General features: G+C 46.3%; 1 protein-coding gene across 1 annotated transcript in view; it reads right to left on the bottom strand.

Annotated features, from left to right (window-relative positions):
• NRBP1 (nuclear receptor binding protein 1) overlaps window positions 1–18,663 on the bottom strand; it is a 36,386-nt gene that overhangs the window by 12,907 nt on the left and 4,816 nt on the right. Inside the window, exons 3-7 of the mRNA XM_071742414.1 lie at window positions 10,914–11,036; window positions 10,422–10,523; window positions 10,242–10,331; window positions 9,778–9,818; window positions 8,618–8,712 (exon numbers count right to left, since the gene is read on the bottom strand). Of these exons, the coding sequence (XP_071598515.1) occupies window positions 8,618–8,712; window positions 9,778–9,818; window positions 10,242–10,331; window positions 10,422–10,523; window positions 10,914–11,036 (451 nt within the window). The remainder of the gene's footprint in view (window positions 1–8,617; window positions 8,713–9,777; window positions 9,819–10,241; window positions 10,332–10,421; window positions 10,524–10,913; window positions 11,037–18,663) is intronic.

Genomic DNA, 18,663 nt, shown 5'->3' with positions numbered 1-18,663 from the left:
GCAGACAGAACAGATAAAGAGGACATGTAAGAGAAGTGCTTGTCAGCCCTGGCTGCATGAAGGCTCTTACACAGGAACTTCAAAGCTTATGAGCACTTTATCTGGAACAGTTCACAATGCAAACAGCTTTGCTCCCAACACAGTGTGCAGGGAGATTTGAAATCTACACACACCACCAGGTTTGAAGTTCTAGACCAGAGGAACGAAGGTCCCACCGACCATGAGAGCCCCTGCTTGGATTGCATCACCTGACTGCAACAGAGCTGGTATCAAAAAGGTGAAGGGGCAGCAGCACTGCTGTTCCTGCTCAGATGACAGGGTACTAATTAACTGCAGGAGCTTCGTGTCAGTGCAGGAACTACATGCAACCAGAAAAGCAAGACAAGATGTCCACTGAAATGCTGTGGACTGAGCTCCTCTGGGGGAATCTTTTACTCCCAGAAGATACATAGTTACTGTAGATATTTACATATTTACTGGAGATATTTACTCCCAGAAGTACACTGAAAAACCAACTCCTCAGAAATATGACTATGAGAGTTACTTTGTGTTTTGAGCAGCTGTTCAACAGAAATTTCTATTGAACGAGGATAAATACATATTCTATAAAAATGCAACTAGAGTCCATAAATTTGAGTCTTTCAGGTTTAACTTCCCTGCATTTCAGACCTGTAATCACATCTCTGTGGTCACCATGAGGTGCCAAGGTGAAGCTGCACGAGTGACCTTGGAAGATTTAACAAACAGAAAAGCTCACACCTGAAAGCAGAGCCTGGAGTGAAAACACCACTCAGCCCACATGCCTCAAGGCCTATATCATAAATTCATCTAAGTTGGAAGGGACTTCATGAGAACATGATTGAGCAAGGTCAGCTATAACAGGTCACCCAGGAGTGTGTGCAGTTTGGTTTTGAGTATCTCCAGGGAGGAAGACTCTACAACCTCTCTAGACAACCTGTGCTGGGGTTTGAATACTCTGACAGTAAAAGCAAAGGTATTCCTGTGTTACTTCATGTACTTCCTTTGGTGCCCATCACCTCTTGCCCTGACAGCGGGCACTACATGGAAGAGACTGGCTTTCTCCTCTTCATCCACTCCCATCAGGCATTTAGACATACTGAAGTGAGCCCTTGAGCCTTCCCCTATCCCAGAGGAGAAGTCAGTCTTCAGGAACCTCTCCATTTTCCATGACCTTTCAAAGACACCAGCACTGTGTGTGCATCCCACCAGGCCCCATACGGACTTAGGTCTGTGGTCTCTTGAGGAACTGGAGAGGATGCTGACCACTTCATCCCAAAGATGTCAAACACTTGCTAAGTTTCTACACAAGTGACCTCTCAAGAGCTGGTATGAAGGAGCCTTCTAACATGCTGATGTTCCACATGCCTTCATTCAAAGAGCCCCAAAAGTAGGGGACATACACATCTCCTGTACTAACACTGAAATGGGCAAATGAAGAGATGGATGACTATCAGACATGTCCCTGACACACCCTGGAAATGTACATCAAAAAGAGAAAAAACAATCCGGTGAAGTTGAAGCAGCAGGTGCCTTCAACACAACAAAAAAAAAAAAAAAAAATACATCTGACCACAGAAAAGGCAAGTTATCATAACATGGAGCACCAAACAGGGAAACTGGGACCTTTTTAGAAGATCCTATTTAACTGAAAAAGACAGCCAGCCTAGGAGATAGTTGCTCTCTGGTGTTTTCACAAATGAGGTGACTCAGCAGCACAGAGAAGTACACTGAGCAAGGAAGGCAAGCAAGGAAGCAAGAGCCAACTTTTAAACCTTCTGCAAAATAAAAATGAGCTTATTACCATCCCAGCATAGCAGGACATAAACCTATGAAGTCTGGATTCCACTTGGTGACTTCGAGACACCAATTCTTGTCACTAAATCTGACTTTAAAAACCAAAACAAACTACACCTTCCTCTCAGACGCACACACCAAATCATAACAAACACATTCAGCCAGGTATTAGTTGCAATTTCAAGAACTACCAACCACAGTAAGAAGTCCCCTGATGGTCACCTCCTGCCTTGAGGAGTCCACTTATAAATAAAAACAATGCAGGTCTCGTAACTATTTTTGCCCCTCTCACAATCGGAGCAGCAGCTAGATCATGAGATGCCCATCAAGTTTATTCCAATTCGAAATTCTTATCATTCAGAATACAGAATTCAGAAACAGAATCATTCTATGAGTCTATGAAATTAACCTCATGCTATTCCACCCAGTTTGCTCAACAGAGTTTTTCAGGAACAATCAAAATGTGAAGAACCTTCACTTATGACAGGCTTTCACAGCAAGGGGAGTCTCAAAGACAACACAGGCCAAGGTGAAACAGCCTTTAAAAAACCAAACTGTAAAGTGAAACTGTAGAGCTGCACATAAATTCATGTTAAATCTTCCTAAGTGAATGCTAACATGAGTGAAAAAGCTTCCCATTTTAATGATAGGTTTTTCTGTCTACTGATTTCAATTATCCATTCTTTTTCTCTATAAACTATGCTCATGTTGATTTAAAAAAGCTAGACTCAAGATAGTTTTTTATTTCTACATCATCTATTGTCTCAGGTGTCTGAAGGATGTGAAACACAGCATGACACATCTCTAAACACCAGGTAACAAAATTCAAGAGAGTGAAATAATGACTAAAATAAGAACAGTTATGAAAGCCTTTCAGTCACAAACCTACGAGCTCAACACTCAAGTGAAACAGGAGCCTGAATTTAGTGTTTTCAAGCCCAAATCACTGCCTAAGACCTCTGGATTAAACAGTTTCCAGCTCTTTCATGAACAGCACATAGTGATACAGCAGTACTGGTAAGCCAAGTTCTCAAGAACCCAGCCAAGGCAGCTCAGTATTTCCAGGACATCTGATGCTTCAGCACCAGTGAGATACCAACACACATCCTCAGGCCTGAAGACTACTGGTCAAGGCCCCTTTCTTGCCTTTTGTCCTGCTCACAATGGTGACTGCATTTCTGGGAAAGGGCTTGCTGGTCTTTACCCTTGTTGCCATCAGCACGCCTGAAGCCACACCAAAGCCCAGGCTCGGACGTGTTCCCACACAGTGGGCTTGTCTCTGGACCAGTCTGTCTGGGAAGGGTGGAAGAGGTGAGGTGGCCACCCCACCCCCTTGGGGTGGCCAAGGCTGTCTGCAGCACAGCTGCCACAGCCCCCCAGCAGCATTGCTTGACCAGCCACCCCCAAGGAACCCTGCCCTGACTGACTGCATCAGGTTCCCCTTGGCTCCATCACATCCCAGCCCAGCTTCCCAATGGAGCCTCCTCTCTGCTGGTGGTGCACACCAGCACACCACAGCCTCCTCCTGCTCCTCCTGGCACTATAAAGCTCATTCAGATGGGTCCATCCCTTTCCTCTGCTTCCAGCTGACAGCTGGTAGGTTCCCAAGTCAGTAGACAAGAGCAAGCCTGATGGCAAAAAATAGAATAACTATTTTAAATGGCAATGCGTCACTCTATTAATTGCATCACAAATCGCAGCACTCGACCTTCTGCAGCCCCTGCCAGCCCAAATTCCTCCTCATATGCATGAGTCTCCCCCAGAACAGAGCTTCACCTGGGGAAACCTTAATAAATGGCAAACCTTACTTCACAGTCAGGGCCTTATCTGGGCAGGATGTCACCCTGGCCATCAGGAGCCAGACACAGTCACTGAAACATTCATCTTAAAAATAAACATCTACAGAGTTAAAATTACAAGCAAGCAACTGGATAGCCAAACACAAAGCAGAGGCTAGTCCGGGTCTGGTGCCCAGCCAAGTCTAGCAGAGCAGTAGCAGGGCAGAGCCTGACATAGGTGGGAAGTTCAGTTGGGGAGAGCTGGGAAGAACGCAACCGCTTGGCTTGACATGCGGGAGCCGGCATGCATGGGGGCCACGGACGAGCACGCTCTAAGGATAGGGAGAGAACTAACAACCAGGGGACTTCACAAAGGGCAGCACTCCCTCTCTGTAAGGCTTTGGCCAGGAGCATGGTGGCCTGCACCCCAGCACAGAAAACCAGGCCTTGAAGTTGGAGGCACCTGAGCCAATTGGTTGGACACAGCAGCCTTATAGCGAGGGAACGCCACAGGTACATTCGAGACAGTGTGTATGTTTGTGTGTGTTAAATACAGACACACACCCATATATATAGATATATATACACACACACAAATAAATTAATGTACATTACATATAGAGTGGTCATCACATCACAGGAGCGGAGAAGTCTGCTCACCATTAGCAAATATCCTATGAAAGACTGTTGGTAAGAGAGCAGCCCGTAAGCGGGAAGTAAAACAAGATAGAAGTCAATGAGTTGATGAAACAGCAAAACACTTCACACCCAGAGAGACAGCTGGGCCAGTATCCTGGCGAAACACAGGCAAGACCCAGAACCTGGCCTGCCTCCAGCCATCTTAAAAATATATTTACATGGGGGACATCAGTGATTCTAACCAAGAACCAGATCAAGTGAGGGAGACAAGACACCCCTGACCAAGCAGATCACAACTGACCCTGTGGCTAAGCAGCTGGAAGTTCTGCTCTGTGGGGGCTCTACAGTCCCTTAGCATCCCCTTCAGCCAACAATACCTGTTCCCTATATCCCAGCAGCTTCTCCCAGGCATGAATCTTGGCAACAGAACCCATGCTTACATCCCAGGCCACATAATTTAACAGCAGTGTTAATACCAGGCAAGACTCAGGTTCCTGGCACCTTGGCCTAGAACTGACAGCAGACTCTGGACAGATAGCAATTAAATACCTAACAAATCCTAGAGGTCAGGGAAGTATGTGCCTGGAGGCACTACATGGAAACACATTAGCACAGCACTGACCTTCCCCTTAGCTCTACTGAAGTCTCACTCAGCACAAGCCAATGCACAGCCATAACTTGCAGGCACCAGAAGACAGAACACTCCAGTCTGAGGCCTCAGTTCTGCTGGGGCACTCCAAGAGCAGCCCAAAAGGATTTTTAATTCAAACCCATCAGCTCCTTCCACCTGTGACTGGGTCCCACACTTTCAGTGAGAATGTCACAAAACACCTCCAAGTGTTGTGTAACACAAGCAGACAGCAGCATGAAGCACACTTCTCTGTTGCCCTCAGAGTATCTTCAACATGTCACAGTCCAACACAGAATGACAGAATGGTTTGGGTTGAAAGGGACCTTAAAGACCATCTAGTCCAACCCCTTGGACAACTCCCACCAGCCCAAGTTTCCTCAAGCCCCATCCAACCTGGGCTGAGACTGCCAGGGATGGGGCAGCCACAGCTTCCTTGGGCAACCTGGGCAACCAGGGGCTCAGCACCCTCACCCCAAGGAATTTCTCCCTCCCTCCTTCCCTCCCTGCCCAAGATCTCCTCTCCATCTCCCCTCTCCCAGCTGGAAACCCTTCCCCCTCGGAGGGTCCCATTCCTCCAGGCCCTTGTCCCAAGTCCCTCCCCAGCTTTCTTGGAGCCCCTTCAGGCACTGAAGGGTGCTCTAAGATCTCCCCGTTGCAGCCTTCTCTTCTCCAGGCTGAAACCCCAACTCTCTCTGCCTGTCTTCACACCTCACAACAGGTTCCCTTTGCAGGCCCACTGGTTAGCCAGTACAGACACAACAGTGTTTCACATGGATCTTAGGAACAGTACACAGGAAACACGTCAGACCTAACACAGGCAAAATTTTCACTTGACCACAACTCCAGAAAGCACCTAGAACATTCCAGTCTTTGGGAACACCAGTGGGAAGTTTAAGAAATTACAGGTGTTTTTCTCACCCTCATCATGAGTTCTCCAAAGCTCCCTACTCATTTGACACTTTTCCTCCTTTAATCACGTAACACTGCAATTTATGGCACTGAGAATAAGTCAAGAAATGAATGGATTATGGATGGCTTTTGCATTTAAGCAGTATGAGAAATCCTCCCCTCTTTCCCACACCTTTTCTCTTCCACAGATGACCCCCAGCATATAAAGATTTCATCCCTATTCCCAAACTCAGTGCAGTAACAGCAGCAACACCCCACTACGAAATCCTCCTTTTTTTTTTTTTCCTGCAGCGCACAAGTGGTTCCAGAAAAAAGAGACTAATCCAGACTTACAAGCAGAACAAGAAAAACAGCAGCCAGTCCTGCTGGTGCATATGCTTCTGCAACCTGGAATAGCAGCAAGAGGCAGAAGGGCTGCAGGAACCAGCACTGGCCACTTCTCATGTGACACAAAGTCACAGGCATTGCTCCAGCACTTTCTCACCCTGCAGACAGAAGGATGCATTGCAGAACAAATGAGCAGCTTCCTTTCCCCAGATTTCTGCCCCACGTTCAGCAAGCATCCACTTTTGATTAAAGCAGAGGGAAGAGGAGCTCTCAGGAAGGTGCCCAGGGCAGCGCGCTGGGGACAGAGAGCATCATGAAGAAGCTCACAGTGCACTGAACCACTGTTCCCCTTTAAATCCATTAGAAATAGTGACCTACTTACGTAAATATGTGTAAGTTTTCAGATACCAGCCAGCTGCAAGAAATAACTACAAGCAGCAATAAACACAAGCCTAAGGCTGTCAGTGATGGTTGCTGTGAGGCCAGCATATGAGCACAGCCTGCCAGGCTCCTGCTCAGTCATCAGCACCCAGAGCCTGGAGCTCCAGCACAGCCACAGTCCTAGTAACAGCTGTGACCTCCCAGCTGGGTGGGCGATACAGGAGGGAGAATGCTTCCTGCAACACTGGCAGCTTCAGGTCCAGCCTGCACTGAAGCTACAGCCTTCACACCAGGAGGATTCCTCTTCTGGCCACAGGTCCACCTGCACTTGCTTCCTTTTTTATTTAAGAGAGGACCAGAATCTCACAGATCAATCACTTCACTTCTGAACACAGGTGACTGAGGCAGCCTACAAGAAGGAAGCTTGCTCAGGACAACTGCAGTTGTACACTGCTCCTGCACAGCCATGCTCCCAGAACGTGTCCTTGCTGGACAAGGTGGTTGCCACACAGACACCCACTGCTCTGGCAGAGGACACACCAGTTCTGTTGCCTCTGTCCCTCCCACCATGCCAAACAGAAGCAAAGCTCCATGACACTGGAGGGAGAAGCAAAGGTGTAACAATGCTGGGGCAAGTTTTTGTGCCCAGGTGCCACCTTTCCTCTAGACAGCCCCTGAACAGCACCGCTGGGAGCCTGAACACTCTCGAGAACGCCACATTTGCTGAACTGCAGAACCTCCCCTGGTGAAAGCCATGGCTCCAGATACCAGCTGCCAGGGGTCTGGTTTTGCAAACAAGTGCTGGCTACAGATCAGAAAGATTCTGGCTGTGTAACACTTCTAAACTACAATAGAAAGAGAAAAATCTCTTGTGTGCTCAAGTTTTCTATAGACTTCCTATCATGGTTCTGAATCGAATGCCATGGAGCTGGCTGTGCTTCCCAGCACACAGGTACCAGAGGTACACAACTCTTGGGAATTTCTCCCAATGGAAAGAGTCAGGAGAAGATGATTAAGTGAACCCCATGATGTTATCAGCCTGTATGAAGAGCAAGTCACCAAGCTGACAGAGAGAGAGAACTGAGCACTCCTGCTGCCTTGACCCAGCCTCCCTGGGTACAAGGATGTGTCAGGGGATTGTTACAGGAGACCCCATTTCCAGAACTAAGAGACAACACAGGGGTTCTCATAGAAAGAAAAGCCACAGAGGTCTGGAAATTTATAAAGAGAGGTGATTTTTAGATGACAGGCAAAGCAGAGCATTCTGTTGTGTACTGTAGCATTCTGTCTGCCCTGCCAACACCAAACCAAGAACGCACACTTGCATAAGCCCCGCAGGATGGCAACTGCACACTCCTCAGGTCTGAGAATACTTGCACAAATTGGATGACAGGTAGAAAGCTGTCACTGGAAAGGCTGTGTGAAGGTACCACAACATACCCTAATTGCAGACAGATTTTGAGACATGGGAGCAGCAAACAGAGAACGCAAGGATGCATGGCAATGCCAGGAATGTCACTTCCTACTTCTGGAATAAAACATTTCAGCACAGGCCCAAACAAGCAGAGCACGACTGCCAAATGGGCCAAATGGGCCTGAGGTAAAGCAACATCCTGAGGTCCAGGCCCAAGGGAGTGATGCTGGATGAGGACACCAAGACAAGCAGCTTGCTGCAGCCAGAGCCTAGAAGCCTGATTGTAAATGTTGGTTGCTACAAGAGGCACTCGTGGGGCCTCAGTGGACAAAGCTCTCCAGACAGCTGTCAAAGCCTCTCAACATGGGGAAGAGAACTCTGTGTGTATTAACTTGGAACAGACTACAGAGCAGTTGAACCCAAGGAAAAAATGCATATAAAATATAAGAGTTCCAGCACCATTTCTCAATTCAGCACCTTGAGATCACAACTTGATGAAGCAATTAACAAGGGAAACAGTACCCAGTATCAATCCTTCCTTCACCTGGAGGTGTTCCAACCAACTGTTAATTCTACCACCAGTCCCTGGCACAGCTGATGTGGAGGAGGATGAACACATGTACATAAATGCCTATCATGCCAGGTAACCCTGACAGGATGAGATGCCTTCTTCTGCTTGAGCAATGTGTCTGGTAGGCAAGGGTCACCTCCAGCAAGCCTTACCTGACCCAATTTTGATCAGTCCGTTGTGCTGAATGAAGATGGTGTCACAGGTCAGATTGCCATGGATGATGGGGGGGTCACAAGAGTGGAGGTAGCTGGGGATTCAGAACAGAGCACTGGTCAGGAGACCCCAGAGGCTAGGTCCCAGAACTCCTCCCTCCATTCTTTCCCCATCTCCAGCAACATCGGAAGAGAGCAGGAGAGCAAAGGACTCATATGTCAGGGATTAACAACAGCAGGGAGGTACAATTAAATGACTGTACATCAACCTCTAGGCTAGGAGACAATCATGAAAATTAAGCAATTGTCTCTTAACAAACAATCTCCAGTATATGGGAGGAAAAAGAAAGCTTTCAGCTCCCAAGAAACCCCAGGTACCACAAGTAAGCAAACTATTTCATCCATCCCCAATACTGCCCAGTGGGTGCTAAAAGGGTTCCAGTTTCATATCCAAAAATATCAGAGCCTTTTTCTGGCCCTACTCACAGGGCACCAAGAAGGCAGTCAGTGCTGTACAACGTGATCAGTCACGTTTTCCAGCAGGCACAATTAAACCTTTGCTGAGGTCCCAAGTGCATTTGAGACTGCCTGGTTTTGCTCCTCACTCTGCTGGGTTTTATGTTAGCAGCCAGCACAAATATGGGCTGTCAGGTCCCAAAAGCTTATCAGAACCCCAATGACTCAACATGAGCTGGTTAGCCAGTGGTAACAGGATTTTCTCTATGGAGTGGGAGTCATGTTCTGACATCTGGGTTCTTGGTTTTCCAAGGCTGTTATTAGCTGCACATCAATTCTGTTCAGGTAGAAAAGAGTCTTTAAAACCAAAACAAAACCAGCCCACATTCTATTCAACTGGGTTCCATGGAGATAGCTGCAGAAGATCTGTACCATCAAGAAGCACACAGATCAATGTACACTTCTAACAGTATCACACTGCAATAACTACCAGTTCACTGGGATTGCTATAGGAAGTGTAGGTGACACTCTGCAGACAGAGACTGGGATAAGAATCAGGCTGGGTGACTAAAAATACTAAAAGTGACTAAAAGCCTCTCCAGGCTCCACTCCATGAAGCTTGCTGACTGGCAAGCATGTATTTTTATAGATTTTAATATTTCAGCGCAAGTGAGGCCAGTCTGCAAGATCAGTAACACACATACCTGAGAGCAGAGAGGATCTGGGTACACCATCGCTTCCAGGCCTACAGACACAGGAGCAAGAAGGACAAAAATCATTCAAGGAAGAGGAATTAACCCATAGTTCTGTGATTCACAGCCTGCTCATATGAAGGAATATGAAGGATGCTCCATTCTGTGGCATCTTGGCTTCTACCCAGTTCAAGTGAGTAGAAATTAAGATCACGGAGGCTCAGTACTCCCAAGTTCAGTTCAGTTTCTACCTATTCATACAGGCCAAGAACTACAGCTCCCCTCCTAACTCCTCATGCACAAACCCCTTCCCTGTACAGACATAAGGAGAGGGAGATGCCCGTCACACCACACCCATGACCCTGCAGAGAACTGCTGGAAACAAAGCAAACACCACAGGACAGCTGTCCAGGAGAACCTGTGACTGAACTAGCCCACAGAAATGAAAAGGAATCCCCACATCCAAAAAAAGCTACCTTTTCATTCATAGTTTTGTGGTTTTTCTTTGTCTTCTTCAGGAACTGTTTCAAGCTCCCTGAAGACATGTATTCCGTGATGAAAATCACCTGTAGGGGCAGTATAAGGCATTACACTCTGCTTCACTGATTACCTGCAGAACACAGTGAGAAAACCCAGTGGACCTTGGCTTTACTTACCCTGGCCTTGTTCTCCTTCACATCAGCCCAGTACTTGTGAAATTTCACAATGTTCAGATGTTCCAGCTGAATTAAGTTGTCAAACACAGCTTTAACTTTTTCCTTAACAGCAGAAAGACAAAGACATGTTACATCAGAGACCACATCAGCCTGTATCTTTCTTTCTTTTTGGGTCTTGATCCCCCTAAACACCACTGTACACTTTAAGCTCCTGTGCTAAGAACAAATAGCACTGATTTCATCCTACACTGCACCTTTGCTGAGTGTTGTTTGACTACCAAAATAAAATGAACACAGAAGCCCATGGAAATAGAACAACTGTTCTCTGTCACATTTCCTGCACAGGCCAGGCTAAAGCTGAATTTGCTACACTTGAGCAGCACAGCACTCCAAAGCCAGACAATAACCCACATGAAAGCTCACCAGTACCTATAATCCCACCCTGTCACAGGGCAGGCTTCCCACACTTTGTTGGGAAAGACATCAACTTACCTCCTGAAGCTTAAAGTTCTTCCTCTCGGAAAACTGCACCTCGTTCCAAACCACCTCCACGCCCTCCTCTGTGTCCATGGCCAGGTAGGCACTGTCGATCCCCGGGACATTGCGCTGGTTCACCTGGATGGGAGGGATGGAGCAGACGTCAGCTCTGAGCCAGCAAGTCAGCAAGATCATCACCCTGCATCCTCCATTTCAGTGTTACCAACTCTGCTCATTAACTTTTTACTAAAAGAGCACTGCAGGACAGGACTGTGCACATGTACTTCAGGAATGGGACATAGCCCAACACGAGGACATTGTAGGTCATGGAAGGAGCAAGCCCTGGGCATATTTGAGGGAAAACCTCTTTCACACAAAGGCTGTTTCCTAGTATAAGCTGCCTCTTGGCAACAACATATTAGATTTTTGTGTTTTATGATATCTGTAGTTCTTTTAACAAAAAACAAAAAAAAAACCAAAAAAAAAAAAACAAAAAAAAACAGAAAAACAAAACAAAAAAACCCAAAAACCTCCAACCATACAAAAGGGACACCAAACAAATCTCAAGAGCTCACACACAACTTTCAGGAGGAATTTTCTGAAAGCTGATGAGACCTGAAACTCAAAGAAGGAGGAAAATGATCCAAGCAGAGAGAAACAAAGGGAAAGCTGCAAGTTGGGAATAGCCTTAGGAAAGGATTACACACCTGAAACTGCTACAGTAGCTTCTTTGGTTAACAAAAGTTAACCCAGCACAAGCACATACATGCCTAATAATGAAGATGCAAATGAGCACTAAGAGAGCAGCTAGGGGAGGGGAACTGACAAAGCTGGAGTTTAAAGCCTAGGCTAGGGGCCAGGGTTGCAGAAATGCTTGATGCTAAAAGACCAGCACAGATGTGAGATGAACAACACCCCCAGCAGCAAGGTTCACCACCGTGTCGTTTTCCCTCAGACGTGGAACAGCATCCTTACTCCAGCACCTGGCTGCTCTGCAATGCCTCTTACAGGCTACTTCAGGCATGCACAAGTCACAATCACCATTAAAGTCCTGCTGCACCAGGCAATCACAGAATTACTGAGGCTGGAAAAGACTTCTGAGATCATCCAGTCCAGCCTATGACCCAACACCATATGGCTAGACCACAGCACTAAGTGCCACATCCAGCTTTTCCTGAAACACCTCCAGGAATGGTGATTCCCCACTTCGTGGGGTCCATTCCCAATGCCTGACCACCCTCTCCATGAGGAAGTGCTTCCTGATATCCAACATGCAGAGATAAAACGGTATTCTTATCTCTAAGTACTTGAAGAAGACAGAAGGTGGACGTTACCTTTAAATGGTCAACCACCAAATGTAACTGCTGACCATAAACTGGACAGGTACCCAGAATCACTTCACTTTCAGCTGGTCCATTTCTCCCCTTGAGGAAAACGTTACTAGAGAGGTTTGGCTAACAGACCCAGACTAATCTGCCACCTACATCACCTCCAAGCCCTGGCCATTTCACAGCTCTTCCTACTCATATTGTCTCACCTCCTCTTCCCTCACCAGGGACCCCAGCAGCATACCATTTGCTGGAAGCTCCTCACCATATATAAGGTGAGGAGCCCTTCAAACACACAAACACACACTCACCCTGTGGCAGACACTTTTACACCATCTAATTTAGTCAGTTTCAGCTACAGTGTTACTCTAAGGAGAAATTATGCAAAAGTTCTGCCACCCACAATGCCAAAAAAAATTAACACCACCCTATAGGAATTAACTACTGGTAACAAGACTAGCTAATAAATCTGAGAGAAATGAACCAGTTCCCAATGGACATTGCTTTTAACTCCAGGGGATCAGGTTCAGACTCCAAACACCGAGCTGACCATTCCAAAATGCAAACAACCCAAGGCTGGTATTAAAGAAACTCTGGAGGTGGTCACCTAAACTTGAGCTCCTAACATGACAAGGACTAACAATGACAGGATGTGCACACCTAAGAACTGTGAGCAGAGGAAGCAGTCTACAAGGCAATACATTTACTGTCATGCAATATCAGCTTCAAAAATTTGAATTACAGATTTTTGCATGAATATGAATTTGTACTGAAATACTAAATCTGCATCATAAGCATCTGTTCATTGCAGACTGAACTGGCAGGGGCTGTTGGCTCTCTTGAAGGACCAGAGGTCTTGCAGAGGGACCTAGATAGACTGAGGTGACAAATGACAACAAGAACAGTGTAAGTGGAGTGACACAGATTATGCAGATAAATTAGAAATAAATTCTTGTGATAAAAGCAGATGCAACAGGGTGACAAAAGGCAGGAATATAAGCCATATTTACATAAAGACAGAAAATAACAACAGAAAACAATCAGAAGAGACCATCAGCTTGGCATGAACAATCCAACTCCCTCCCTACCCCTTTCCTCCTGAGTAACTGTGAGTGAAAGGTCTGACGTATTTAAGGAGATATTAATCACATCTGTCATAAAAACTTGATTTTACATATACATATACACATACATGTGTGTGTATGTATATACACACATACACACACACAAACTGATACTGACATCTAAATATCAGGCCACACCTCTTAGGTTTCATCACTACAGAAAGCTGAAAGAATGATGATAATTAAGCCAGGACATTTATTCTTTTATATTTTAGTATAGGAAATACCTTGGGGGGTGACAGTAGTGTAAGAACACCTGGTACAATTAATAAAGCTGAATGCCAAAAAGTTTAACTTAAGAAAGGTTTAAACAAGCCCTTGGCCAACAGAAGGCAAGTATGTGTCAGGCACCAGAGACAAGCCATGAGTGGGACACCCTGTGCCCGCCCATCCATCCATCCATCCATCCCCCTGTACCCTCCTCCAGCACACCTGCTGCCCCATCAAAGACCCTCCAGCTTTGCCAGGTTATTTTAGTCCTCAAATACCAACAGCTATGCAGAATCTGCCCCATAACACAGGCAGTAGATGTGGATTGATCACCTCAGCTCCCATTTCCATGACTCATGGGCAGTATTCCAGGGCACCAGATATGACTCAAGACACCAAACCCTTCTGACATCACCAACGACAAGTCTCAGCTCATGAGGAGATCCAACAGCGTGGGGAGAAGAGTCAAAGGGGAAAAATGTGGACAGACAGCTGAAGAGGCGACGGCAATTTCCTCCTCTGTTGAGGCTGCCAAACCCCGGTGTCCCACACCCCTCCATGCGCTCACCCAAGAGGAATCCAAAACCCTCCTGAAATCTGGTCCTGGCATGGTGATGCTGACAGTTAGCACTGCTGGAAACAGGGGCAGTTGTAGAAATAAAAATGTCATCTTCTTTCCCAAAAAGCCTCCACAGACCAGTACCTTTCAAGCCATACAGGAAGAAGTTAACTGAGCTGTGGGAGTTTCTGCAGTACAACAGAGGAAGCAGCTCCCAACCACGAATCACCTACAGCAGAAACACTGATGCAGCTCTTTGTCCACATCAACAAGAGCAAAGGAAACTCAGGAAGAATTCAAGTGAATGTCAGTAATTAATGGGGAGTGGGGGAAAGAGTTTGAAATGCTTTTACTTCAAGGCATAACTTAGCTCTAAAGGAAAAAAGTTTGGAGGATATATTTCCCTTTTAGGCAGGTTATTCCAACTGTCCCACACATATTTTTTCCATAGCTTTCAAACACCTGGATATCTGTCACTGAAAGAACAGAGACTTTGGGGAGACATGCTGGAGTTTACATCATCTGTCAATTAAAATAAATATACAGCCTAAGCCACACAAAAATGTATACAAGTTGGGGAAAAAAGCCCACAATAATTAAAATATCAGTACAGAATGAAACTGCACAACTGCACATTGAAAAAAAAGAGATCAAATTCTGCTCAAACAGCTCAGCAGAAGCCTGAGGACAGATAATAAATAAAGGAGACAGACCACAGAGGAACTTTACTTCTCTTGAACCGGGGTGGAACCAAAAAGTAGCAAGCACATTTATTAACAAAAAAGGAAACAAAGGCAGCTGCTGCAGAGCTCATCTAGAGTGTAACAAAATCAAAGCAGGCATGATCCCGGACAGGCAAAGGGAAAGCAATCCCACAACACAAAGAAGCAAGTCCACTCCACATTTTAATTAAACTGACAGTCCTGGGCTCTAAGGTATGACAATAATCAAGCTGCTTTGCACAGAAAAAGCACTGCTCATGCTACCCCACAGGGAGACAGGCACCATCCGCATCCATTTAAAGATGAAGAGACAGGAACTGCTGGAGCTCCAAGAGACAAACACCTGGTTTCACCTGGTGAACAGCCAAGCAATCCAACAGTCAGAGAGCTCAGTCTGACTGAGCTGAACTCTGGGAACAGGAAGAGGCAATGAACTCCCCACCCCTAACCCCCAAAGCAAGCAGAAAGAGCACAGCACAATAAATAAGGGAGTGGGGAAGCAGACAGAAGTCCATCAGGAAGGTTACAGTAACTCAGCAGGGCTGTGTTTACTGTACCAAATACCTGACACCAAGGATGTACCACAAACAGTTCACATCCCCAAAATCAGAAATAAAATGGACTGGGAGGTCCAGGAAATACTCAGAACCCAACCCAGGGGCAGGGAGTGTCAGAACACAGAGCACCACAGTGGGGGGAATACCAGGCAGGATGAACTCCAGGTGAGCTGCTCCCATCCTGTGCCAGCCCCTTCTCTGACACTCCCACATCATCCAGAGATCTCCACATCACTGCAGACAGCTCAGTCTTAGTCTTAGGAGGTGCTAAAAGTTCATTATTAGGAATTACAAGGAAAGGAACAGAAAATGCCATAAAAACTGGTAATACTACTGTAAGTATAAATCTTAACTGGGCTTACAAAAGTCACACATGGCACAGAGAATACAAATAGAAAGTGATTACTTCACATTTCTGATGATACAAGAATGAGAAAGCAGCCAGTGAACCGATCAAACATATTTCAAAGAGAATGATGAGGAAGCACTTGATCTTGACACATAAATAAATACAAATTAAACTGTAAAGCCAACTACCATGGAATGCAAGTCAGAAGTAAAAATGGCTGCAAGTTGAAGATTAAACTCCTTATCTGCAAAGTGTGCATTGTGACTACAAAATACAGAGGTCCAAATGCACCACCTAGCTCAAATTTCCTCAAATGCCAATTATTGAAAGAATGTACCACAGAAAAACATGAGTCCTTTCTCCATTCTTCTCCTGTTCACTTTCTTATCCAGTGGTTTAGCATCAGAAGCTCTGGCTCCACCACCTAGACATGAAAGAGCTAGAGCAGAATTTCACTTATTAATGAAATATCAATTTTCTATCCAGAAGGCAGATTTTGTAACTACACGTTTTCTGTTTTTTCTTGCTATTGCTGTAATCTCAACTTTAAAAGCTGCATTTTCCCACCTTCTGCATTCTAACAGTTGTTCACTGATCTCCAGGCAGATCTGCAGAAGTCTCCCTGAATTAATAGGCACAAAGTTTCATCTAACTGTGGAAAGATACCTGGCTAAGGACTGTTCAAAGCATGAGCAAGAAACCCTTCAGTGATCAGAACAGTCTGACAGGGCAGGGATCCCAGACAGCCTAATCCACCAGGATGAAACCCTGAACCCAGGGCTCCCAAGGCCACAGCTGTGAGTAATTCAACCATTATCCCTCTGGGGAAAACCCACCTCAGCAACTCAACAGGAGGAACCCCTGCAGCAAGCCTAGAGGAGACGCTGTGTAAAGGGACACAGCACTCCTAAAAGGTTGTCAGAGACAGGCAGTTTGGAGATCAAACACAAGTTTGATACAATATTCATGGGATGTTTGAGGGAAGGGCTCCAGGTGTGGCAAAAGTATTTAACAGGGCTTGTGGAAAATGCCATACATTACACCAGAGGAGGTTTAGATTGGCATCATCACTGAAAGGGCAATAAAGCACTGGCACAGGCTGCTCAGGAAGGTGGTGGATACTCCTCCCTGAAGGTGTTTAAAAGACATGTAGATGTGATGCTGAGGGACATGGTTTAAGCACTGGCGTTAGTAATGGCTGGACTTGATGTTCTTTAAGTCCCTTTCCAAGCAGAACGATTCTGTAAAGGGGCAGAGCCTAACAAGGGGAGGGCTGGGGTGCTGCTGGCAAGCTACACAGCCCGTGTTATTTATAGAAAAGCTCTGCAAAGAATGCAGAGCAAACCCTACCCCTTGGTGACAGCAGCTGGAGTGCACCCAGCATCTCTTGGGGAGGCTGGAAATGCAGCAGACAGCTGCCCAGCTGCCCCAGCAAGGCACACAAAGGCTGGGAGGTGACACTGGTGGGGGTGACACCGAGGAGCTGCCAGCTGCCTGCCACAGCCAGCGAGCAGGAACACAACCAGGCTGGGGACAACAGCCCCCAAGACAAGGACTCAGCCCTCTCACACCCCACAGTGTCCCTCATCCCATTCCAGCACACCTCAAGAGCTCTGTCCTTACAGGAAGCCCCCAGCTGAGCCAGTAACACCATGAAAAGGCTGCACATGCTCCCTCTTTAGAGGATCTTCCCAACAATCCAGTGAAATCACAGCACTACAGCACTCTATTATTTCTCCCCTCCAGCTGGAAAAAAAAAAATTTAAAATCTGGTCTGCTGGCAAAGGCTGTGGAAAGGCTGGCAGCCCTCCCAGCATGGGTGTGCTCCCAGAGCAACCCTCCAGCAGCAGGACCCAAAGCTCACAGCACCTCAAGTGCCATCTTCCCACGGAGCAACACCCCCCCTTTCCCACAGAAACTCAGACATGTGATAGGAGGAGTACTGGTGCTTATCTTTTACCACCTCAGCAAGTTTCTGTCAAGTCACAGCAGCAGGTAAGGAATCAGACTTAAGTATCACAGAATCCAGACACCCAGTTGGTCTATGGGCATTTCACTCCAAGGATCCTGCACTTGTTTCCTTGAAGAAAGGTAAATCCAGAGGTTCTAAAGTCATCAACGCCTTCCAGAGGAAAAATGAATGCAGGAACTAACTGCATGAGCTAACTGAATGAAAAGACAACAAAGAGGCAAAATAAAGATACAGTAGATCCAGCATTTCATTGCACATCTTTCTGGGTTCAGCCCCTCACAAACCACAGCTTGATCCTTAACATCTGGCAATGAAGGATGCTACCAAGGACTGCACCTTTCATCTGGTCTACCTGGCAGTGAAGGATACCAGAGACAGAACAAAAATTAATCAACACTGCAACCAGTGTGCACAGACACATCTGTATACAAGAGATCTGTCTCCAGGGATGAGGCAAAAATGAACCTCTCCACCTCAGCAGCCACTCAAGTGAGGCATAATATGGAAAGTGCTCCAGCAGCGGAGCTTGCAAAAAAGTTAGTGATGTGTCAAGCACACAACAATGGTCACACAAACACAAGGTCAATTCTTTCTCAGGGGAGGTCACTGATGGCTAGCAAGAACTCAAACAACTTTTAGCCACCCAAGGAATGATCCCAAGGTTTTAGAACCTATATGAAAGAAGTAGGGGGTTGGAGGAGATGACCTCAAGGTCCCTTATAACCCCTAACATCTGTGATTCTGTGACCTTTAAAGGCCCCTTCCAGCCCAAGCCACGAGCCACAGGAAGAAATGCATTCAATATTGAGCTACTAAACACAGGACAAACTACAGAACCATCTCAGCCTGTGAATGGTGACATCTCTGACACCAATATGAGCTGGCTGAGCCCAACCCAACAACAGTGGGCTAAAAATTAAAAAGCTTTTACTGCAGCAGAGCAC

The sequence above is a fragment of the Heliangelus exortis genome, chromosome 3 (assembly GCF_036169615.1).
Source record: "Heliangelus exortis chromosome 3, bHelExo1.hap1, whole genome shotgun sequence".
NCBI classification, from domain to species: domain Eukaryota; kingdom Metazoa; phylum Chordata; class Aves; order Apodiformes; family Trochilidae; genus Heliangelus; species Heliangelus exortis.
This window is presented reverse-complemented; position numbering and strand designations above follow the sequence as displayed.